The sequence below is a fragment of the Parus major genome, chromosome 3 (genome assembly GCF_001522545.3).
Source record: "Parus major isolate Abel chromosome 3, Parus_major1.1, whole genome shotgun sequence".
Taxonomy (NCBI): domain Eukaryota; kingdom Metazoa; phylum Chordata; class Aves; order Passeriformes; family Paridae; genus Parus; species Parus major.
The window spans coordinates 11,096,956-11,122,788 of NC_031770.1; the positions used below are offsets into that span (position 1 = coordinate 11,096,956).

Below are 25,833 nucleotides of genomic sequence, written 5' to 3' on the forward strand. Positions count from 1 at the left end.
CAATGGCCTGAGAAACTTGGCCCCAGCTGGTGCAGAATGCCCCCAGGAGGAAGCACATTCATAGCACATCAGATCTTTGTTAAATCTGAGTGACTTTCTGCATGTCCAAGTGAGGAACAGTCCACAGGAGGCAGGATGGAAATCCCCCTTGGGGATTTCACAAGGGTGCTGTGAAACACACGCAACTTCTCAACTTTTCTGAGAATTCAGCTGCTCAGCATGGAGCTTGTGCCACCACCTCTCCCCACAGAGCATAAGCTGAGGCTCAGGATGAGGAACAGCCAGGATGGGGCCGGCAGAAGCAGTGAGCTTGAGGCCCACAGGCAGAAAAATAAACCTACTGAAAAAAAAGAATAAATCAGCTTTGCAATCAAGAGAGGAGAAAAAGCAGGAAATGGAGGGAAGAAACCACATGAGGTGGAATTTGGAAAGACTTAGCTCAAATCCACATATGCACTACTGCCCAAAGGGTACTGATGCCAACCCAAACTGAGTGGAGCTCCAGCAACCTCTGTTCATACATTCAGAGACGCCCACCTTCTGTGTTTGGCACAACCATTTAATAGCAGAATTGAAAACTCAGTATGTTCCATTTTAGTCTTATGTGGAAAATCAGTGCAGGTGATAATCTAATTGTACAACAACATGTTAAAAAAATTTATTTTACATTATATACATTAGGGAACATATTTCAAAGCATTACCCATCACAACAATAACGCAGGCCATAAATCACTTTTAATTTAGTTTGGTTTTAGTGTATATTATCACAATAAAATATAAAGAACATATACAAAAAAAGGATTCAAATGTGTGCATTTTGCTTAAAACTTGGCATTTACACACTCCATTGGAAAATAGCAATCAAAAATACTTCTGATCAAAACTAAGTTCCCGTGATGCGTAGTAACCATTGTATTGTTTCAATGAGGTAGTAACTAAATTTTGGCCATGTGTTAACATCCTAAAATCAAGAAAAGTGTGAAAATGGTTATAAGGCCAAAAAAAAAAAGGTCAAAATGGCAACATCTCTGAGCCATTTCCACAATGTGGAATGTTGCTCCTTTTCATCGTGATATGAAACTATTTAGTAAGACAAACAGTAATAACTACTTTTTATCATTGTATACACTAATAATTCAAACACCTATTGCAGAATTACAGCCAGGTACCACTAGTCTGGGACTGACACCCATCCATAAGGTATTGTTTTCAAGCATAGAGAAGTAATCATAAGGAAAGGTTTAATTAAATATAAAAATACAGGTGTTTAACTGGTTTGTTTCACAAAGAAATCTACCCAAATAAACGAAAAAAAAGGAACTTTGAAGCCCAAGTTATATCCACAAAGTCACAGCTTACCTTTGTGACTAAATACATCACATCTCAATACATTGTGCAAACATGAACACCAGTGTGTTGTATTGAAATTAAAACAAGATTGTAATCTGATTACAGCCTTGGTTACAATTTCTAAAAGTTAATATTTATTTGTATTAGTAAATTACATATAATAAAATACAATAGTGTTGCTAAATGTACTATATTTGTTGCTAGAATCCCACTTTATAATAAACACATGAGACGTCCTTATAATAGTACCCCAATTTAATTTTTGCATCCTCAGTGACTTTTACATCTGTACAGGTAAGACACTTGTACTTAACAGGAGGACCTCTATCTACAGAAAGTCAGTGTAGGGCTTCAGCAAGAAGTTTCACTGAAAAATACTGCATATGTACAAAGATTACATAACAGTAAATTAAGCACTTCTGTGGTATTATAATGCTTCTGTGTCCATACCACAAACGATTCTCATCTTCCTCTCATGCCACAATAAATTATAAAGTAACTGAAGTGGGATTACTGCAGCTTTTGTGCAATTCCAGCCAGTCACGAGTGCTGCTGCAGCAGGAGTGTTGTCCTCACAGTGAGCTGCCTGCCTCGTGCTGTTCTCAGTAACTGTTCTCATGCCCTGCCAGGATATACAAATTGCTGTTGGCTGTCGGGTTGTCCGTTGGCCTGCTCTCCAGCACCACGACCCTGAAATGGAAATTAAAAAAGCCACAGTGTCAAGTGATCCCTCATTTAAAAACAACCCTGGGTGTAATTAAATTCTTTCCTAGGATCCATCTGACTGGTTGTCATTTCTCTTTCCCTGAATGCCTTTAGTCCAAAAGCCCCTCAAATCAATGCCAACCTCAAAGCAAGCTCACGGTCTTGTCCAGACAAGGTCTCCAAGGATCTCCCACAGCCTCTCTGGGCTCCTGCTACAGTGTTGAACCATCCTCACCATCATGTTTATCCCTTTTATCCAGCTGGAAATTCCCTTGCTGCAATGTATCCCTGTTACCTCTCATTCTTTTAGTGAGGGCTTCTGAAAAGGCTCCATCACTCCCCTACTGGGCTTGTGCTTTCCTGGAGCTTTGCAAAGCAAACCCATTCATAAGGCTCCTACTCTGCCCTTTGCCATAGCAATGACAGATGAACAAAGCTGATTTTTCTGTGAGCATTTCTAGCTAATCCCCAAACCCATGCAACCTAATCCACAGAAACTTTCTCCAGCTCTGAAAAGTCACATAGCCAAAAATTTGCAGGAAAAGAGAATCCCCAAGGAAAGGACTTCTGTGTGAAGAGTCTTTTCTTTTATTTTTTTTCTTGCCACCCACTTTTGGCCAGGATAGGAGACAAGAGACTGGGTTACATGGGCCTGCAACTGCAAAGATCACAAGGGATGTCCTAGATCAGACCTTTCTATTCAAAGAAGAGAAATTACCTGCCACATTTTTGTTTCACAAACTATTTAAAATTTTTTCATCAGTCAAGAACTGCTCTAAACAGACCAGGATGTTCATGACTGACTTCTCCACAAACATCCTGAAGGCAGATTGTGGGAAACTCAAATCCATCTCTTGTGCATTCAGACAGGAAAGTCTTCTTGCTGCAAAACTATGGCTCAAAAAAACCTGATCTCTACTCAATGTGCTCCACAAAGGGAATGACACCTCATGCCATGAGGCAATTCCCTGCTCATGTGGAGAAAGAAACACACAAGCTTTTATTAGACTGACATCATGTTTTTGCTTCTCAGAACACCAGTTCCTATGAACTGCCTAGGAAAGGACTTGTGTTACTGGGAAAAGATTTCACAGCTCAAGTACTAAAAACAGGACAGTGCTGCCAGGAAAAAGGTATATGAAGAAATTGGAATTAACGTTCATTGCAGTGCAAATAATCTTCAAACATTGTCTTAGACTTGGGAAATAATCAGAGCAAGCCAGAAATAGATGGGACCATATTTGGGGAAGAGGACATTTTTACAAGGTAATGTTTTGCAATGTCATTCTAAGATGCCACATGGGTTTACTGCAAGCAGCATAAGACAGAGGCAATTCTCAAAAGGAAAGTTAAAGCCCATCTCTGAAGTTCTTCTGAATTCATTACTAGTGAAACTGTCACATCAGCATGCACTGCCCTAAAGACAAAATATCTGCTGCTTCTGTGGCTCTTACAGAAGTACAAAGTTCAACACCAGGGCAGAGAAAGTTGAGGAAGTCAGTGACACTTTGAAAACAGCAGCTGGGTCACAAAGACAGGGTGTTACTCTGTCCTGAAAGCAGATGCCAGAGAAGAGCTACACTGGGAGCTATCAAGAGCTCTTACAAGATCTGAACTGTCATATTGGGAGATTTCCTTTCTGGGGATAAAATTGAGATAATTAAATTTTTAAAGTATTTTTTGCATTTATCTCCAGAAGCAGATCTTGATGAGCTACTGCAGCAGAACATCTGAAAATAAAGATTTCACTAAGTTAAACAAAAGAATTACAATACAAAAAGAAAAACACTCCTGGAGATTGTGACTGCAGTAAAGTAAGAGCTTCTTGCATGGCTGAGTACTTCTGGAAGCCCACAGACACTTTTAGAAGACTCTTTTTTTTTTTTTTTTAATTTAAGAAAGAGAAAAGTAAAAGTAAAGGACTGGAAGGTAGACATGTACACAAAGCAATGTCTAAGATGACTAAAAAAGAATTTTCAAGAAACATGCAAACAGAACTTTTACAAGGTAGAAGAACACACATTATTCCTTTAGTTTAGTATATCCTGCTTACTTCTCATCTTACCTGTCAGATCCCAGAAGCCTGAATATCCTTGTATTATCAGAAATTTCTTGTGTGATCTAGACAATAAAAAAAATATTTACATGTTAAAAGCACAAATGTTTCCATTTTGTTTTTAACATCAGTCAAGGGAAAAGAATTGACTGTGGCTGATGTGACCCACTGACTGCCAATTAAAATCCAGTAGAGATTATAATGCAACTGTCACTTTTAACAAAGATATAAAAGTTTTCTGTAATTCTTCCCACATTACATGAATTCCTCTGGTAGCAACTGCAAGGACAACAGCAGGGCTTAGCTTGGTACTTGAGTTACCACTGCAGTTCTCTTTACAGCCATGGCTGAAAGAGATAGGGTGAAATTAATATCACTCTAGAGTGGATATCCAAAAAATGGGTCAGGCAAAATCACACATAAAACACATTTTGTTGAAATGCTCAATTATAGTAAGAATGCACTCAACTCATATTCTGAAAACCTTAGCAGAGAAACATCATCTAATCTGTGCTACTTATGTCCACTGCAAAAAGAAAACATCATCTTCTGACACTTCAGACAAGTGCAACAGACCTGTGTGTTCTGTTGAATTGTACTTGTGTGATACATCTTTATGATCATATGAATATCAAAGCACCCAGAAATCCACCATGTTTATCAATGAAGTCAACCAAAGCCCAGTGGATACTCCAAAGGGTATTGAGTCACTTTGTGAACAGGCAGCACTGTTTACAAAGCTCCTCTTCTACACAGCTGAACTTCACTCTTGAGGAAAGTAGACATTCTCATCTCCTTCCCAGATCCTAGTAATGTTAGCTGACTTAGTGAATTCACTTCTGGTACAGAGAACTTGCAAAAAATGTTAATTCACAGCAATGAAATCCTCAACTTTTCTAAGAAAATTAATTTCTGCTTTTTGTGAGGCTAAGTACAGTCTTTGGCCAAATTTTGAGCTTCTTATGTCAGAATTCACAGTTCCCTCTTTCATTTTTCACACTTGATCAAACCACTGTGGAAGGTCACAGTTGTAGAAGGAAATAACTCTGCAAGAAGCTAAAGTCATTCCCAGTTAGGCCAACTGTATTAGACTAGGGAATCTGAACTAATGATATCTTTAAAGAAAAAAATGCTCTAAGTCAGCCAGCTTTTTGTCTCATGCCAACTTCCTACCTATTTTGTAGTATAAAATTCCCCAAAAGTCACAAATATACCCAAGACCTGAGCCTGGAACTGAAGGATTTTCATATTACAGCAGAAAATGGGTTTATTTCTTTTAACAGCTGCAACTAGAGGGACAGCCAGGAGAGATAAGGAATTTTAAAAGGCCCAAAACCTTAACCTAGACGTGTTCTACAGAGAAAAAGTTTTAGGTGGCTTGCTTTCTGTCAACAGCCCAGTTCTGCTTTCAGTTCTTCATTTAGGTTCTGGCTTTGGCTTGACAGCAACAAAGCAAACCAGTGTCCCTGCTGCTTTACATAAACAACAAAATGCATCCATTTGGGCTGCAGCACCCTGGGACATGGCTTCTCCCAGCTGTGGCAGAGCCACCAAGTACCAATGGGTAGAGCAATGCACAAATGCCACAATAAACATTTGCAATATATAAAATTTGCAATAATAAAATAAATACTAAATAAATTTGCAATGAACATTTGGAAATAACAAGCAGTCTGACTCCAGCCTTTGGCTCACACAGAGGAGGCTCACTGTTAGCACAGACTGGGTCAACTGAGGCTTTGTGCAAATCAGTGTAGTGGTGGAACGGTGTGGGATATCTAAGCTTGACATGTGGCTGTATGTGTACCTTAAAATACAATTAGTCATAATGAGCTCAATTTCTCAGCCAATGAAACACTGAGGGAACAACTGGTAAAGTTTGTAAACATTCATTAAAAACCAAATTAAAAGACTCATTAAATTCCTACTAAGTCCAGCATTTTTACTAACAGGTACACAAAGTTTGCAGCAAGGGAAAAAAAAAACCAAAATTATTTGGGAAGGCAGTTATAATTGCTTAACTCAGTCTAAAAATCACATCAAATTGGCTAAAAAAGGGACTACAAGGAGATTGCAGGAAAAAACCAAACAAATCCTGTTTAGGTCAATCTGGTATTTTTCTACTGAAGATGGAAATATATTTCTTGTGAAAGCTGGGCAATTTTTCATAGTATTTGTAAGCCAAGAGAACGTGGAAGAGACTAAAAAAGGTCAGGCAACTCATTTGACACTGTGACAAAAAGCTAAAGTTCAGCAGTGTAGCCACTGGCAAAGCCCAAATTTTTGCATCCATATGAGAAAGGCTAAGGAACTGGCAGTGGTCTTCAAAGCAATTTAAGGTGAAGATTAATATTACCAAGAATTAGGCTGGGATATTTTCTATGGCATCCTGGCCTGGTCTCTTGTTTCTGCTTTGCTTGTTAGATGTGAGAGGGCTCTTGTACAGTTCCACCAATGCCTCATAGCTTATGAAACAAGCTTGGAATGAGACTCCAGCTTCTAGATCTAACCTAGGAAGTTACTGAAATATTTCACTCTTTCAGACAACAGCATTGTGCATTCCTCCTCCATGTGGCTTACATTAGAAACCAGAATCTGAAACAAAATGTAGTACTCACCTCATTTGATCTAAAACTCCTTCCTTGCATGCCATGCTTCCAGAATGCTAACACACTGTCTTGTAGACAGACTGGTAAGAAAGAACACTGGAATCAGTTTTGAGGCATTAACTCAACTATTCCTTTTAAGGCCAAAAGCACAAGACTATAGTTTTAAAATCTGTACATGAACGTTCCACTGTATGACATCCACCCACTCAAACTGCAGAATGTCTCCCAAGAATCACTGAACCTGCCTCAAATGTAGCTGCATTTATACATTTATTTGTTTAATTAGCAGAGTTTAAAAACATTCCCACCTAACCAGAAAATGTTCTAGATGCCTAGTCCTAAATGTATAATTTTCTTTGAACAAGAAATCCCTTTAATACTTGCAGACAATATATATGGAATTTTAACAGAGAAGTTCCAGGAGGACCTTTGGAGACACTGCCAGGACAGTTTTGTTCACTGGAAGCTCATTTGTGACAAGCAGGGTGAGGACTACAGTACATGCCGAGGTCCCAGAGCAAGAAGCTTCAAGTGCATCAAATCTTTCCTACTCCCCACTCCCAACCATCAAAGAGCCATAAAAGTAGTATTTTCAGTGGCAATGCTTTCTTGTCCTCTTCTCTGTGGAAGGTTATCTTTGGAGGGCTTGAAACTTTAAAGCTTCTCCTCAGAAATAAACTCCTGGCAACTCCTGATGATTTTTAAACCCACTGTTCCTCCTCTTCTGGTGCTGCCCTTCATCTGTGCACACATCCCTCCTACCCCTCTTTCAATAGCAGGTGGTGCAATCCAGGTATGTAACTACTGAAGAATTACCAAAAGAATCTATTCTGTCTCACAAACGTAATTCATTCAAATTCTACGCAAGGAAAAATAATTGATGCAACCTGTGACATATAATATAATTTAGTTTTTGAGCTGCTTTATAAAAATGGACTGCAGAAACACACATGCAAAATGAGTTAGGCATGGATGATTCAGAGAGCTTATGTAGGTTGTGTTAAGGTAGTCCTTTAGAGGCTAGAAGTCTCCATCATACTCCCAAGACATTCAACTTAATCTAAGAAGATTCCAGGATTATTACTCCATTCCAATTGCTCCTAGGAAAGCACATGCTGAACCTTCCATGAGCTCCACAAAGTGAAATGAGTGAGGTACTGTTCCAAAAGCCAAAGACTAGACAGGTAGCATACCTAATGCTTTACTATAACACTGAACAAGTTAATCATAGAAGATCTCAAGTTGGAAGGGACTCATAAGGATCACTTAGAACATCGTCCAGATGTTGCATGAACTCTGACAGGCTTGGTCCTGTGACCACTTCTCTGGGGAGCTCAGTCTAATATCAATCACCCCCTGAGAAAAATGTATTTTCCTAATATCCAACCTGAATTTTCCTACATGCAGCTTCGTATTTCCAGGTCCTTACTGCTGGTCATGACTTTTTGGCTGCCAGAGCTCACTGTTCTCACACATCTTCAGCTTGCTATCAACCCCAACCCCCAGATCTCTTTCTGCAGAGCTGCTCATCCCCCAGTTTGTACGCTTAACTGGGACTACCTCATGCCAGATGCAGAATCCACCACCTGCTCTTAAATTTCATCCAGATGGTGACTGCCCAACTCTCTGACCTACAGGGATATGCAAGACTAATAATGAAACCCAGCTTACCTATTGATTCAATCTGAAAGTCAAACGTGAGCTCCGATGACAGCTTGCGGCTGGATTTTAACCTGCCTTGCAGATTCACTATTTTTATGCAGCCTAGACAACAAATAAGGATATGTTAACCAAGGACTATCTTCAATACAGAACCTGATTTGAAAACAGACAGTATGCATATATATGCATACATACATATTTATGTATGTTGTTATTAAACTTACAATCCAAACACACCAAAATGGTATCTCTCTCCAGCTGTGTTACATGGACAACACTCGTCTCTGTAGTGTCTATAAAATAATGACAGTGTTAGTTCATAATAAAACTTAGCATGAAATTTGAAATGGAAGTTCCAGAGATTGAGACATTTTGATGGGTTAGTATGTTTTATCTACTTAAAATCATCATTTTACCCATGACCTTACTCTTCTCTTAGAGATGCATGTCCACTTATCCAACATGTTGGCTGTGACAGGAAAACTGAAGCTATAATATTAAAAGTATTGATTGAATTCAGCCTTTTCTGAGCCATGTCACAAAAGCAAACTGATATGGGCAATGTTCTTCATTTATTCTCTGTTGGTGTAATTGAGTATTACTGTTGCAAAAAGGCAGATATATGTGACTCCACATTATGCTGTTTCACTGCACTTTTCTTCTGTCTTTATTTCCAAATCCTGATAGGGACTTATATACTATTACTCAATTCTTGCTGCTATTTGCAGATGTTCCATCCCCAGATGTTCCAAAAATAGGGGCTTATTTCCTTCTCCAAACCCTCAAAAGAAGGGCTATTTTCTTCTCTTATGGGTTACAGCTGCAGCAGTCTCCATCACAGTGGGAACTTGACCCACAAGTGATTAGTGGACATGTCAGCTCAAAAGAGAAGTGGAATTTTGATCCATTTGTTTGTTAACATTAAAGTTACATACTAATTCAACATTACTGTCAGATTCTGTAGGCATCTCTCATATAGCAAAAAAAAACTCAGTAAATCCATTAGACACGAGATATTAGAGCACATTACCTAGAACACAAAAGCAGCTTCCAGTTAAAATTATAAAAAATAAAAATCTGTTTTGCATCATTGTCCTCCTGCCAGCAGGGGACAGGAATAAACTGATAAAACAAAAGGGTTTAAATTTCAGCTACAAAAATAGGAGAAAATGATATAGACACAACATGAGAACACACAAGTAATTCAAGGAAATTAAAGTGTGGAAGGCAGAATGCAAAAAAATAACAGTACTCTTGTATTTACACACCAGTGCAGACAATATTGAGAGAGAAATGACAACAGGACATTTCAGCATGCTTCTCTTATGGGGTGTACTATAAAGCCACACAGTTACAGGTAGAAATGAAAATAAAATGCATTGTCTGAAGTAGTGAAGTGTGTTAACTGGCCATCCACTGCTCACTTTGGGTACTGTAACTATGCTTTAAACTGTGTCAAAATCTGATGTGCTTTTCAGCAGCAGAAAGGTCAGTGGGTATCTTCCTGGTACAAACTTATTCTTAGTGAATTCCACAGAACACACTCGTCTGGACTCATGCACAGCTGTATGCCAGCACAGAGCTATGCATAAATTCATCATGAATCAACAAGGGATCCATGACAGGCAAAGCCAAAGCTATTCACTGCTGCTGAACCTGCAAGATTGGACTACCAAAGGTTCCCTACTGCATCTAGGTTCAGGGGATAACCTTGTAACTCTAAAAAGTAATTCATAGCACACTTCCTTAAGAGAATTTCTGCTGTTGTTCAGACAGTGGCCACCTCACTGATGGTGCCCACACTGGTGATGGGCAGGCACTTGGTTTCCTGTTACCAGCTGATAACACCATTTCTAACCAGTGGCACATTGCAGAAGAGCCAAACAACATCTTCCAGAGATGCCAAAAGAATTGCTCAGAATGCAATTTTACTAGAACCTATTAAATAAACAGAAGTCATGGTGCCAGGATAGAGCACAGAACAGCACAGGGGGTAATAAAGTGCTGCCTAATTTATTGAAGTGCAAGAAACCATAACTCCATCCTTTGCTACACCAAAAATCTCAAGGAATCCAATCAGTTCAACAAGGAGAAACATCCCAAAAAAAGTGCATGCACAAGCAGGTTCAACCAGATACCCCTTTCCGCAGAGAACTTAAAATCACTTAGCCTTAATGATTTAACCATCTGCTTCCTCAGAGAAGCCTAACTTTCAGTACTTCAGCTATAACACAGGAGCAAAGAACATTTCAGAATGCAATGACAACAGCACACAAACCTGTTTCTGTAAACCACGAAGAGGTAGAATTTGGGTTGACAGTCTCAAACTTCACCACCTGGTTGAAGTCTCTTCCTCTACTGACACCAACACAAACTAAAGGGAATTCCTGCTCGGGGACTACCAGCATTTCAAACAATCTCAGTGGACAAGGTACAGGAAAATCTATGTGCTAGATGAATAAGCAAAAAATAGATATTAGAAAGGAAACAAATGCAGTCTGAGTTACTAGTAGATATTCAAATGGTATGTAAATTTGTTTTAAATTTAAAGGTTTAAATTTAATTTTTAGGTTTAAATACAAACCTTTGTAACATTAGGTTTACTTCTTCAGATAACAGGAACTGATAAATTCAAAAGGCCTGAGTTAAGAAGCTTGGAGTATCTCATGGCAATTCAGTTTAAAAGAAACAGCATGTCTTTTATCATGTGTGTCCTGTGCAGCTGCCCACAGATGACAAGAGGGCTCATCACTGCTCCCCCTGGCTACTGAACCTTCTATTCCAGGCTGAGTTGTAACAGCTGCCTTTTTATAAACATGAGCCCTCCCTGGCTCTGTCTCTTCAGGTGGTGTCAGATGGGGAGATAACAAGTATATCTGGGCACTTCAGTGTCAAAAAAGTTAGAATAAATGATGACCTTCTCTCTAGTGTGGGAGGAAGAGCACTGTTAACCCATGTCTCAGCCTGCCAGCCTGAGTTTTCTATTGTGCAGCTGAAGGGCAATGCTCATGGAGAAAAGGGCTTTGTTCTCCAACTGAAGGGCATCCCAAAAACATGAACATTCATTTTGAGTCTGTTAATACATGACACATTTAAGTAGTCATTTTCAACATAACAGAAACCAAGATAAAAGTCTAATAAATCAAGAAATGGCTAACACTTTTTTCTTAACAAGCCACTACAAGATAACTAGCAGTCAACATGAGAGTAATTGCAATTTTACCTTGATTAGCATAAATTTTTGCATTGGTTCAACCCATTCTAACAAAACAATGCTAGACTGTAGTGCTCCACAAAGGTACTTGTGGCCTGTGTAGGGATTTCTCACTGCCAAGAAAAGATAGAGAATATTAGTGTACTAAGCATGTACAAATTATAGACAATTTCCAATTATGTAAGAGTCCATTTACTTTTGGAAAATACCCACCACCCCCACTGTAATCTTTTATATATTGAAAAAATAGCTGATTGCATACACATTTGGAGCATCTTAGGTCCACTGTGTTGGTTTGTCTAAACTATCTCAAAATCACCATAAGCAAGCTGTTAAAGACTGGCTTTTTCTACAACGCAGTTACCCAGCAGGGCATGAACAACAGCTCATCTGCCCTTCCAGCACTGTCACAGCAAGTCTGAAATCTAGGAGCTCTGTAATTCTGATGGACACTTCTAGATCATCAGGAAATCCAGTTGAAACTGAAGAACAATAGAAGAGCAGGAAGTGCTGCTCTTCCATTGTCAGAACTCAATTAAAAACTGGCAGAGAACAGTACAGTTACAAAATCAGGCTCTGTGAAGTTTCACAACTTCAGTTCTAGAATACTGTCAAATTTTCACTCCTTAAGCACTGCCAGCATTTCCTTTAAGACAAACAAGTGTTACTTTGCACTTTGTACTCATGCCTAACACGTATATCTAAAGACCAGGTTTTACTGTGCAGTAAAGTGACTGTGGGCCATCAGGCAATAAAGAACACAGTTTAGATAACAAGCTTCTACAATCCAGAACTATCCACAGAAGTGAAATATGCTCACACTACCTTATTGCCACAGACACTCATCAGCAATCCCTTGGCACCTTAAACACCAGGGCTTTATTTCATTAATCCAAGTTCTCACTCAACATCAGCCAGAGTGACCGTGAAGTGCAGCAAATAATGTTTGGTGTGACCCTGAGTAAGGCTGAACTCAGCAGCAGAAACCACAAAACAATCACCAACACCTGTAAGGTGCAGAAAGAAGACCAGAAGTTCTTGTCTTTTTCTGCCTCCTGTGGCACTCCTGCTGCCCCGAGGCCAAAACCAGATTTATGTGGCAGCAGGAATGGAGGCTCAGGCCCCAAAAAGGAAGGCTCTACAGCTACCTTTGCTGTGCTCACAAATTCTCTCTCACACCTATCATACCCCTGAAGGGTTCCAGGCTTAGGAAGCTGAGCTATCTCTGAATATGAAGACTCCCTGCATGACATCAAGTACCACAGCACTCATACTAAATTGTGTGCCCCACAGGACAGGAATGACAGAATCACAGAGGAGCACACCACAAAGCTTCTTGTTTTATGAACAGAAACCTAGAAACATACAGACTTCCAAATTAATTCTTTCATCAAAAAGTCAGAGTTTTTACATACTCTAGCCCCTGTCATCCCATGAGTGTTCCCTGCAGCATTCATTAACACTCACAGTGGTTGGGGGTTTTTTTTATCTATCTACCTCCTTTTTAGAACATCTTAACACAGCGCAGTGTTGAAAGTTTGGTAGCTGGCATATTACTAAACACATTATAAAGGCTTCAGAGACAACACTGTCCTCAAAGAATTAAAAATACTCCTTTGCTTTTTGTCACCCAATATTGATAACTGAAACTTCTGCTAAAAATGTAGGTTTTAATCCTGATGGCGACTTCTCTAAGTTTCTCCATCCATGGTGATTAGGTTTTCCTTTAGGACTGGTTTGAATTTCAACATCATTCTGCTCTTCTGCATTTCTTGTAAATTATCTTTAAATATAAAGAGCTAAATGGGAAAGTTTTCCCTGCTTAAACCCAAGGACTAACTTGAATGAGCTCACCATGTGCAAATGCACAGCTTTATAATAATGATGAAAGTCTCTTCTTCCTTTACCTCTTAAACCTGACTCAGTAATCTTAATATTGCCAGCATTTGTGCTGCCCCTTCACACTTATTCTCCAGACCTTTACTTACCAACACAACACTTTTGACACCATTTAGTGTCAGGAATTTTTGTAGATACCGCAAACTTCCTACAAAAGATAAAAACAAAATTACTGATCAACTAAAACAGTTGAGTGAATTTTCTTTTTAGGCACTGATAGAAAAACATCTGCCACACCAAAAAACTAAAAAATACAAGCTTGTGTATTTCTCGTGACATCATGAAAACAATGTGAAAATTGATCAGATAAGCCAAAGTGTTATTTGCTGGTAACAGGATTCAGAGTTTCTACATGGATTAGAAGAAAACAGGCACTACTGAGACCAGCCACAACACTCTTGACAATAAAAATAACTTGATGCTGTAGAAAAGATGGGAAGAAATAAACTGAGAGACACTGCACTCAAAGCTATGAATTGGGAAAACAGTTGTGTAACATTTCAAATGGAACTGTCCAGAAGTGACTGATAATGCAAAAGGACTGAACAGCAATGAAATCTGAGTACTGGTCATAAATTTTTGTTGGAACAAGTCATGGAAAGTTTGAAAGGAACTGCTCAAGGACTCTCCAGGAAAAGAAGCTGGAAAGGAGATTCATCACAGAATATTTTCTGCTATTGAATGTCTGCCTATCAAGTGAAAAAAATTGAGGTTATAACGTTTTGCAAATAAATACACAAACGTCACTAATTACTTCAATTTTGCTTTGCCCTTTTCTCTACCACAACCTCTGATTTGACTATTTTGCATGTAGCACTCATCATCATAGTACCAAGAAACTTGTTTAAGAATACACTTTGTGGTCTGGTAGGAAAAAAATTATGTTCTCCTATATACTTTGAATGTCTTCTGGTTAATGTCTGCCTGGCTAAATGTGACTACCCGGACACTCTACAATCCGAGGTAAAACAGGAAAACAGATTATCTAAATTAATCTCTCCTGACTTTGAATGACTGGCTTGGCACTCACATTCAGGTTGTACTTCATTTTTCTTGAGAAGTGACATGACTGGACAAGAAATTTTCTGAGTCCTCTGCAACTTAGGTGAGGTACCATTCCAGGCAGAATGTAGTATGGTTTTCCTAGCATGATCCTTATTGTAGTTATTGTTACTAGTCCACTGCTGATTCAGTCCTCAAGCCAAAGTCACCACCCACCAAAGTCAAATTTGGAAGAGGGGAGCAGAACAATAGTGCAGGTACACAGAAGACAACAATTCAAAGCACAAATTATCTCTTAGTTATTTAGAATTTGCCCTCTACAAAGAACACAATTTTCAGACAAGTGTTGCACCGTTATGTTTTCAGGTAACTGAACAAGAAACCTTTCCTGAACCCAAGAATTACATGTTAGCAGGCTTTTAACAGAACCAAAGGTAGCAGAGAATCTAATTTTCTATCATACAATTTCCTAACAGAAATCCTATTCTATTAGAAGAACCAGTGTCTCATTACACACTTTAAGAATCAAAGACTTTTCTGCAAACTAGATTAGTGTTACTACCTCCTTCTGCTGGGCTTTGAATGGGCTACTACTAAGGCTTGTTTGGCAGTGTCCTGGTTCTGGTCAGGACAGGGTTAATTTTTGCAGCAGCCAGGAGGGGCATGGCCATAGATTTTGATTAGCATCAAGTACAATCAGGACTTACCACACTAGACTATACCTGGAAAGAGCTATGCCCAGAAACAAGAGGTTTCATAACCAGAAGGTAAGGTGTACCAAAATCCACTTCTCTAACAAGGGTAATTCATATCCTGATCCGTGTAAATGTAGGGCTCAACCCTCTGATTAATGCACACAAGTTATTCACTGCAATCTGTGAACAGAGTCCCCCACTATCTGGTGTCCCCAGAGCTTCACAAGCATATCCTGAACTCCCAGAGTTAAGATATTCTGATATATCCAATGATGTGTATTTACCTGGGAAGTATTCGGTCAGGGAGTTTATGTGCTGGAATAGCAACAGGTAACTTTTGCATTTGCCTTGCATAATCAAAGAGTCCTGGTAGATTATGGGAATAAAGCTGAGAAGCTTTACCTGGCAATTAGAAAACAAACCACACTTCAAATACGAAACCAAGTGTTTACCAGTGCTACCACTGAAAGATAGCACAGTAACTTACCAGATATTGATAACAAACAATTGTTCATGACATATAACCAGGTACATCTTCGTGGAAATAGCTGACAAATGGAAGGAAAAACAAAGAAGTAGCATTCAATTTGATATACACAAGACAATTATCAATTAATATCTGCTTAGATGACAGGACAAAACTAATCTTGACTTGCTTTTTGCAGCAGAAGTTTAAGGCAAGTAAGGTTTTACCTGAATTCCAGAGTTAATTCAGAGTAAATCTTAGCCACACACACTATATTTAATGTATGAATTAACATTTAGACAATTAGCACATTTTAGACTCATGTCTTCAGGCATATTCCACAAGATGTCATTATTAAGATCAATCAACCCATTTCCAAAAAATTCAAAAACCACTGAATTTTCTCTTTCAAAGAAAAAAAGCTCAAGAGCAAACTCCAGTAAACCAAGCATGGTCAACAACCCACAGCCATTATAAAGCCTGTGACAGTCCAAATATCTTGAAACAATTAAAACTGGCACTTTGAAGGGATTCTTCACCTTCACCTGCACGATTACACATTTCATTTCAGTGATGAACAAGTGCAACAAATGTACAAGGCAGAGCTGTTTTCTGTCAAATCCTGGAATTCTTAAAAAAATGGGGGTGAAAGCAACAAGACAACCCTTAAAAAAACAACAAACAAACCTCAAGTATTTCCTCCCCCATCTAACTTCTGGAACTTTTTGGCACAAAAAAGGGATTAGACATGCTCATGTTCAACAGGTGCAAAAGTGGACAAAAAAAGTAGGCAGGGATCCTCCAACACTTCTGATTCAATGACTGTAGTGGAGTCTGAGTAGAACACACAATGACAGTGACATTTCCCACTTCAGGAGAGACACTATTGGGCTAGACACACTACTCAGGAGGACAATTGTTCTGCTCTTAAGAGAGAAAACCACAAAAGAAAACAAAACACAACTCTTCCAAAAAAAGACTAAAATATTAACCTTGAAGCTATTCTAACTTCTGGAAACATGTATTATGTCTCCTTTGCCCACTGGTGAAGTGAAATACAGAGAAAAATAATCAAGGACACTACTTTTGCTTTTATGCTGAGTTGTATCAGAGTGGAAGTAAACAATGACATAAAACACAAAACTTGGAAATGCTATTAAAGCCCTACTGACTGCTATCATAAATAATGATGCAATAAATTGTTAGCACAGAGGGTGTACTTCTATTCCTGAAGTTTTCTTGTAACCTAAACACACTGTAAGATAAGAACCATCTATGGCAATATTCTACCAAACTGCTTGTATCAAAATTTAACATGCAAGGTTGATTGACCTTCTATAAATACATGAGCATATTGTGACTCAGTAGGTTTGGATCTGAGGATTACAGAACAGCAATTCTTCACATTAGCAGGTTAATTGACCTGTCACTCATTCCACTTGCTCCACACATGACTGGCTGTGTTAGCAAGCATTTCTTCTTGTCTCTAAGTGCTTATTTAAACACTTCCCTGAAAGCTCACTAGGCAACACACTACATGATTTTCAATACAGCTCTTCTCCTTCCTTGCCAGTAAAAAAACAAACCAAAACCAAACCTCAAACAGTAAAGAAAAAGCCCAAATCTTTCCTTGGTCTACCTGACCTACAAGAATCATTGCATGACTGATATTTCCCAGGGTAGTTGTTACAACTGCAAAGCAGCAGCAGAGGGGTACCTGAGCTAAGTTTAAACCAGGTAACCCAAGCACCAGTATGATTATGGGTTACACTGAGGTCAGTTCAAGCTAGCAAGGCCTCCCTCTCAACAAAACAGACATCTCTACAATGTCTGGACCCTGGAGGATGAACAAACACCAGTCCCTCCAGCTTACAGTGTGAAGGCTATCCTTGCAAATTCCTCCATCTTGATGGCAGGTGCACAGCTCCCTATGGCAGGGAGAAGGCAGGAAAGAAAACAAGTCTTTTAGAGAATAACAAAAGAGCTGGAGAATACAGAAAGGCCTGCAACTTGCATTTTCCCCCTTCCCAGCATACCTTTAAAAAATTACTTTTTGTATGACTTTGCAAAGACAGAGCTTTAGGTGGAATTCAGCAAGCTGAGTCTGACTAGCAAAGCTGCTTTTAGGACCACAAGAACAGACACCTGTGAATAAAGGATCTCCTTCCTTCCCTACAGCTGAAACACGTTTGTTGCAAAAATTCTGTATTGTAATGAAGTTTTAAGGCAAACAGAAACTTTAATCCAAAATGCATCACGGAAATTCCATATTGTCCACTTAATGATTTAACACCAGAACAATGCACTATGATGAAGTTCAAAACACAGATAGATGAAGATCTCTTATATAAACATGGCTCAGCCTACAAACACAAACATGATGACTGAAAAGTATCCTCAATGGCAAATATTTAAGGTAATTCTCAGTGTAGCCAGTGCCTATGTAAATATAGTAAAAACCATTTTTACAAGGATTATAACAACATTAACCTGAGTGGTTAAAAAATGTGATGTATTTGTTTTTTTAACCAGAAATATACCTGCTCCATTGATGTTTCATGAAGTTCATTGAGGTTCAGTGTGTAAATACCTTCTTCTGCTCCAAATATCAAGTACTGATCTGCAAACAAACAAAAAGAGGTAGGAATCTTGATTTCAGGAAGGTATGTACACCATTACCAAAAAAAGACATTTACACACGTGGAAACAAATCAAACTATAGTAGTTACAGTGTTTGAAAGCACGGAAAATTAATCCTGGTTAGGAAGCTTTAAATTATGAATGGGGCTGTTTTAAATCACTGGGGAAGCTCAGAGGATTTTTGAGTAATAATTGAAATTTGAAAAAAAAGTGATTCAACCACAAGCAGGAAATTGAGTGAATCATTTCAGCATATCCTACTTAGATATTTCAATATATTATAGAAATATCCATTGCCTTTGAGAGTACTTCTACAGCAGTATTGACTGGAACTTTTTCTCAGTATTCTGTGGGTACCTCACCTCTAAAATAATCAAATCTCTGGATTGTATGTAGGCATGCAAACAAGGCAGACATCTCCTATGAGATGATGTCAACTGCTAAGGATTTACCCTTCCTAATTCCATTTTCTAAAAAAATCCAAATATTTTTTTGCTGACCAGCTCAGTAGTATGTCTATATAGCTTATAATCAAAGGGTGTAATGGCAAGCAAAGTGAGTGTAATACTACCAACTATGCCTTTTATCAGGCTAGATATCAAAGCACTGAAATTTATGCAAAAATAAAAAGCTGCAGAATCCTGTAGGGCCAGAAAGATCTCAAGGGAAAAAAAATACCAAGTGAATGATAAAGAAATCAATCTCAGCTAAGACCACCAAAAGTCAAATTTTTTACAAATAAATTAGTACTGTCTTCTTTTGGACTAAAATGTTGAGAGGAGTCTAACTTCAACATGTAATTTATTTTTATTCTAAGCAAAAAACTTCAGCCAATATATTTTAAAAACAACAACTTTAGACAGCAGTGGCATAATTAAAGAATGACTCCTGCTTATATGAATGTACGTCTGTTTCAAAAAGAATAGTCCTGCTCATCTAAGCACTCTTGAAATTCAAGGACAGACAAAATGGGTAAAATCATCATCATATAGTACCTCTTGTATCTGGATTTATCCAAGATGTTGCACAATGAATTTTTAATGGACAGCCATTGAAAACCTTTGAAAAGCAAGCACCCATCTGTAGAAGTAAAAATATTAAATATATACATATGAAAAATTAAAATGTGACCTTCCCCTAAAGGATTATTTTTACTTCAAGTAGTAACAAAAGGTTAAGAGTCATACCACTGGCTTATCATTCCAAAGTCATATTAGATTTTTTAAGTAAAAAACAAAATACTACAAAGATTCAAAGAATGTGCTCTTTCACCCTGCTCACAACATGCATTTGTGTGACTCAGCAATACTCACATGTACTTTAGGTGTAGGAGGAAGGCCATTACTAATTGGTTTCTAGAAAATAAAATTTAAAAGTGTGTTTACACTCATGCACTATGCTTGAACATGTACATTCCCTCCCTACACACAGCATAACCACAAACACTCAGTATGACTGTCTTTCATTAAAATCTCCACTATGATTCCCTAATACCTTCTCATTGAAGGTTTGCACAGTCTTGTGCAACATTTTCACACTACAATGGTGCCTGTAAGAATGCCATTTCCAGTGCGCCAGAGAGGTTAAGCAATATTGTACAATTGCTCAATGTTCAGTATTACAGCATTAAATGTTACCACTCAGTGTTATGTGCACTTTCCTGTGCCAGTATCAACTTCTTCTAGCACAAACAAGCTTCTAAACAAGCATATTTTACAGGGAAACTTCAAACACACAATTGTTCAAAGCTGTCCAGGTAATCCTACTATCCAAAGTATTGCCAGCATTACTGGCACTTCCTTAAAACAAAACAAAGACTCATCACCACGTTTCTAGTCCATTTCCTCTTCACTTCTCACCAAAAAAATTACATTTCCAGCCTCACACTTGGAAGAAGCCCTCAAAGAGGGCAGTCTCATGTTACATTTAATCTATTCTAACTAAAGCATTTTCCATTCCCTCATTTCCAATTTCTGTTTGCTTGAACAGTCACTCTCAGTACAACACACGACATGGCTCTCATTATGTCTCTTAGGTGTGTGAAAGAGCAAATAAATTGTATGTATTTGTGATTATGTTTGTTTCTAAGGAAAATTAAACACTGACAAACTTCAGCCTAAGGCTGTATCACTAGACAATCAAGGAAAACTGTGCTTTGATTCAAAGTAAACAAGATGTCATCCAGCATAATTTCCATATTAAGGAGCATGCCTGCTCCTTCTCCTTGCACATCTAGAACAGTCAAGACAACTATAAAAGAGCTCAGTAGAAGCTTCAATACCTACCAGTATTTCCTTCTTTTCTCTCCTTGAGAAGTTAGTGTCTCTAGCTTCATTCTGTGGATGTGGCAGTTCCTCTTTTTCACCATTTAATTGCACAGAAGTGACTCCATTACCTAGAAAGATTGATATTTAAAAACATGTTCCTCTACATTCACCTCAAAGAGTAATCTAGCCTAAAAACTCTTTTAAGTGGGCCAGAATTTCTAATTAAGTCAGAACATACACTATATACAATACAGTTTAAAATACTTGCCAATAGCTCACACTTCAATTATTGACTCCTTAGAAACACAGTTGTGTTAAGAGTAAAATCTTTAACAAATTGACTGCAGTACTAAGTATGAAGCAAGGAAAAGCTACCAAAGTAACAATTAAGTAACAATTAACCCTAACAATTAAGAGGCAGACATTGAGCTTGCTTAAGAGAAGCCAGTCCAAGACAACTCCGAAGGCATCAGACTGACAAAGGCATAAAATGAAGAGTCTGAACAGACAGTAAACAAACAATTACCTCCTATACTCCCCAACCCAGTTCATTACTACAAAAGCAAACTTTGAAAGCAGCTCTGTGCTTGACATGACAAATGACAACAACAGCTGACACACTGAACCTGAAACCTGCAAACATACTTTTTTACCAGTCCTGATACTCTACATTATAAACCTATTGCTTAGGAAAGCAATTGTGTCACCAATGGCATCAGCAGGAATTGTGTCAGTGACTTTGATAGAAAGTACATTTGACCCTTGTAAGAGTTAAAGCACGCTTTCTTCAGGAATTTTGGCTTTCATGCACTTTTCTCTACTTGCCCACCAGAGAAAAATTACCTCAATATCTTTTAATATGTGCACAGCTAGGAATATAGAAATAAAATCATATTAGATTATTTAAGAAATACTCATATGCTCCTTGGGGTCACTTTTATTACCTAAAGGATTAGATTTCTGTGGGGGTAACCGAGGAGGTGGTGGTCTGGGTGGAACATGAGATGTAGATTTTGCTGGACTCTCTGATGTTGGGCATCTCTTGATTGTCCCTTGATTTTCATTTTCAGAAGAGTAAGTTTCTTGGGGGATAAATATGGATTTAGGCTGAAAGAGATACAGTAATAATCAAAACATAATGGAAAAAGATTGAAAGCATCCACACCACTTATCAATGAAGAAAAAACCCCTCCTGCAGTATTTAGATCCTAAAATTTTCACAAGAGCCACAAATACAGTAATTTAAATAGTCTCCATTTATTTGTTTATTTAAAGTGAATTTTTTCTTCTGAGAAACCAGATCCCCATCACATACCTTTGGTGGTAATGGAGGTGGCACTTTAGGTTTCATAGTAGCACTATAAAGAGAAAAAACAAAACAGAGAGAGAAAACTCAAATTAGAATCTTCACGAAGATACAGGGTTTTAAAAATGCCATACAAATAAATACCATTAACTTGTCAAGAGCACTATTATATCCAAGTAATTGCATGACAAATACTTTCAAACATTGTTTTACCTCAGATACTATATGAAAACAAGGATCACAGGTTCCCCTCCCCCCCGAGAGCAGAGAGTGTCATGAACTGATTTGTGCAGAACAAAGTAGGGAGAAACAGAAGAGGCCTTTGCTCTGTGGAGAGGACAAAGTTTAGGGTATCAGTGAGCTGAAGGGGAGTTACAAGAAAACTAATGAAGACCATTCCTTGGAATATTTACACTGATGACTTAGAACAGCCTTATATATAAAAGTAAAAATCCATCTGCAGTGGACAGCTACTCTTGTGTTTAGGTTGGTTGGTTGATTTTTGGTTGATGAGTTTCTTTTTTCATGGAAATCTTGGGAAAGACAACTTTTTCATGCTAGAACAACTTGGTCCAACAGTACAAGATATTATCAGAAAACAACACAGCTGAAGCATTCTTCCTCTCCTGGTTCTGTGGTTTAAAAATATGCTGCATTTAAAAAGAAAACACACAACTCTGAAATTTTCCATGTTTTTAAAACCTCTTCCACTGTCCTGTTTCCTAATCTTTTAGGAACAGAAAATTATTTACACTAAATAAACTAGTAATACAGCTGTGAAAACCTGACAATCTTCCACAATATTTTCTTTTTTTTTAAATTATGTTCAAAGTAGTAAGATATCTGCCTGTTTGTTTACAGGTCAACAACTTGTTTGCTTGGCTTCATTCTCTTCAGTCCTGGCATCTTATCTGTTGTTTGCATTTCAGAAAAGCTGGAAGGAGATTTGGAAAACAAGTTCCTCTGTGTCATGTATTTCATCTGCTTTGGTGGAAGTAATTATCTTCTCTTAGTAATATGGGGCCAAGTTTAAGTCCTCACCATGAGAGTTCAAGCTCCATTTTCATTTTCTTCTCTATTCTTCCTGCATTTCAGACAACCAGTGTTAATGGGCAGCCAAAGAAAGCAAAAAGGCAACAATCTGGCATGCATGGGACAGATGTGTGTACAAAGGACTGTGTGCCCTTATTTCAACAAGAGGGTTTAGGTGCAGCTTGTCACTGCTATTCGTGCAGGGCACTGCCCCAGTAATTTCTGCTCTCCCAGTTTCCATAACTAGGAAATTCAAACACTGACAGCCTTGCTGCTCATGAGAGAAAAAGAAATACCAAAACAATCAAAATTATTAAATGAAGAGTGGTAACTTTATGTTGTTCTCTGAAACATGGATTCTCTGCTGCTACAATCACCCAGTTTTATGCAGTGGCACCACGTTGGGTTGGAAGGGTACATTGGATTCACTGGTTTTGTGCAGGATCTGAAGGAAGAAGTGACTGATGTCTCATGTGCTCCTCAATTCCACACCACAGAATATAAATAAAACCAAAGCCTTGAATCTTCAGTGGGTTCCACAGAAAGATATTCAAGACCAGGCAGATGAATCAGTAATTGCAGCAGATCTTTGGGCTCTAGCAGGTTCTAAGAGAAAGGCACAGATGCAGAACCTGTCTGACCCAAGGTTGAGGGATTCAACCTTTTACACACTGTCAGGCCCTCTCTGTAGGGCAAAAGTACTTAGGATGAAATATCAGAAGAAAAATGAAAATACAAAGACAATTCTGGAAGACAATCAGTGACTACTGGTCTCCAGAGTCAGATGAATTAGAACCTCTCCAGGAGCTATCTCAGGTTCTTTCTTGCCTAACCTAAAAAAGAAAATCTACAGAAACACAACAGCAACATAAGCAGCTGAACAAGGATCTCAAAGCACTGGACAAAGAAATCAGTGCTAGCACTTCAAGATAGCAGGGATCAAGAGGTTCCAAGCCCTGGAACATCACTGAAGTTGATGATACTGGCTGCAAACAGAGCAAGAAGTGTGTGGGGAGGGAAAGAAACATTAAACAAAAATGAACAGACACAGAGCTGTACACAAAAAACCATCCAGAGGTCCATATGGATGGAGGAACCAAGCTGAGTTGACTCACAAAAGCAGTTAAACGACTCAAAAAAAGAAAGAAAAAAAAAAAAAAAGAGATATTATAGTTTGGTTCTCTGCAAGAGAGAGATGCCAGCAATAGATAACATGTCTTGAAGGTTTCTTGTATGAAGCAACGGCTTTCCAAATTATCCATTAACAGAAAGCAAACAAAAATTATGTCTCAATGGCATTGCTCTTTTTGGTCTTTATACCACATTTCTTTAGGAATGTAAATCTACACATACTGGTTTTGCTTTTTAAATTGTTTCAGCTCTCATCTATGAATCAAAAAGAGCCCAAGAATACCTGTACCAGTGGGATTTAATATGAACATCATTAATTTATCACATGCCTTTGCAGTCACATAACCTTGCTCTCTCTGAGTAAAGGAAGTCAGCTCTATTCAAAAAACCAAGCACCCATACAAGCATCCTCCTAGTGAAGAACACACAACAAACTCAAACATCTAGAGAAACCTGTAATGTTTATGTTTTATCTACTTTTCATGAGCTTAATTTTAATATATAGTTATCAGTTCTAAGGAAGTCACTCCGACTGTAGTCAGACAAATCACTGGCTTGACATAATGATGCCAAGATTTTGTTCCATTATAAAACATAAAAAGAAAACTATATCAATCAAGGAATAAGATTTCCCTCTCCCCCCCAATTTTTAACAATCATCAGAATAAGATGGCATACAGTGATGTAATCTACCAACATTAAAATACCTATCTTTAAAAATCCTATAGTAAAAAGAATTCTGAGTTGTTATAGAATGTGATTCAACCCCCTTTTTTTTTTTCTAAATACTCATCTATTCAAGAATCTGAATTTACTTATTTTTATAAGAAAGACTTACTGTTTAGAATCATCATCTGCATCATCATCATCTTCTAAATGTGCCACGTGTCCCCTAAGAAAATGAAAAATGTACTATGGTTGAGTGAGTTGTATTAAAATTACCTTGACTGTTGTGAAACAATCTGAGCTCAATATCTACCTTTTTATAGAATTTTACTGTCTTTTTTTTAAATCATTATTGTTCTTTAAAGTACAGGTGCAATCTAGATAACTGTGCCTCTCTCTCAGGCTCTCAGCAAGCACAGGAACAAACAAGAACCAGGTGTGACAGACAAAAAAAATCAATGCACGAATTTTGAAACACACACAAGAGGAAAAAAGAAATAGAATTACCGCTGATGTAGTTCTTCTTCAACTGATTTTAAGAGACTCCTTCAGCATTAAATGAGAACAAGAACATAATTTAATTGTGGTACACAAGCACAATTATCAAAAGCCAGAACAAAAGCACCTATGATTCTATCAGTAAATAATCCTAAGCATGTTATTTGAGCTGGCTTTCAGAATATTCAACCAGCATCCACATAAAAATGAACATAGCTGCAAATTTTTTTCATTTATTGTTCACACAACACTCTTTCATGTGTGTTTCTTAATGTATTGCTATTAAGTGCAATGGTCCTTTTTCCTCTTACTGTAAAACAAGGACGGTTTTTTTACAGACTGACAAGTATGAAATTATTGTTGGGGTAAATTAATTCTTTCCTGGTTAGTTTTTGTAACATTCTGAACTTCATACTCATGTTTTTTTCTGAAAACACTGAAAAGAATCACAGGACTAAGGAACAAGAGGATTTCAGAGGACATCAGTACTGATTTCTTTTTCCCCAATTAAAGACTATGCAAAAATACCATGCTTTATGCTTAGGTTTTCTGCATTTTTATTATGATTTAATTTAGCAAATCAAAGCTAGGCATTCTAATTCTAGCATGCATAAATGTAATTAAGTAATTGTG

The 25,833-nt window shown here is 38.0% G+C and overlaps 1 protein-coding gene across 9 annotated transcripts in view; it reads right to left on the reverse strand.

Annotated features, from left to right (window-relative positions):
* Positions 1-541: 541 nt before the first annotated feature.
* Positions 542-25,833, reverse strand: part of MAP4K3 (mitogen-activated protein kinase kinase kinase kinase 3) — a 65,496-nt gene continuing 40,204 nt past the window's right edge. For 5 of the 9 annotated variants that reach the window (XM_015621898.3, XM_015621893.3, XM_015621897.3 and 2 more), the window contains 18 exons: positions 25,210-25,248; positions 24,875-24,928; positions 21,883-21,925; positions 21,512-21,674; positions 20,586-20,695; positions 19,614-19,655; positions 19,296-19,380; positions 18,201-18,280; positions 15,682-15,742; positions 15,479-15,596; positions 13,587-13,645; positions 11,608-11,711; positions 10,663-10,834; positions 8,609-8,677; positions 8,394-8,486; positions 6,732-6,802; positions 4,123-4,178; positions 542-2,042 (listed from right to left, as the gene is read on the reverse strand). In XM_015621898.3, the coding sequence (XP_015477384.1) occupies positions 1,955-2,042; positions 4,123-4,178; positions 6,732-6,802; positions 8,394-8,486; positions 8,609-8,677; positions 10,663-10,834; positions 11,608-11,711; positions 13,587-13,645; positions 15,479-15,596; positions 15,682-15,742; positions 18,201-18,280; positions 19,296-19,380; positions 19,614-19,655; positions 20,586-20,695; positions 21,512-21,674; positions 21,883-21,925; positions 24,875-24,928; positions 25,210-25,248 (1,507 nt within the window). In that variant the 3' untranslated portion in view covers positions 542-1,954. The remainder of the gene's footprint in view (positions 2,043-4,122; positions 4,179-6,731; positions 6,803-8,393; positions 8,487-8,608; positions 8,678-10,662; positions 10,835-11,607; positions 11,712-13,586; positions 13,646-15,478; positions 15,597-15,681; positions 15,743-18,200; positions 18,281-19,295; positions 19,381-19,613; positions 19,656-20,585; positions 20,696-21,511; positions 21,675-21,882; positions 21,926-24,874; positions 24,929-25,209; positions 25,249-25,833) is intronic. The other 4 variants (XM_015621896.3, XM_015621899.3, XM_015621892.3 and 1 more) reach the window with 3 other exon arrangements.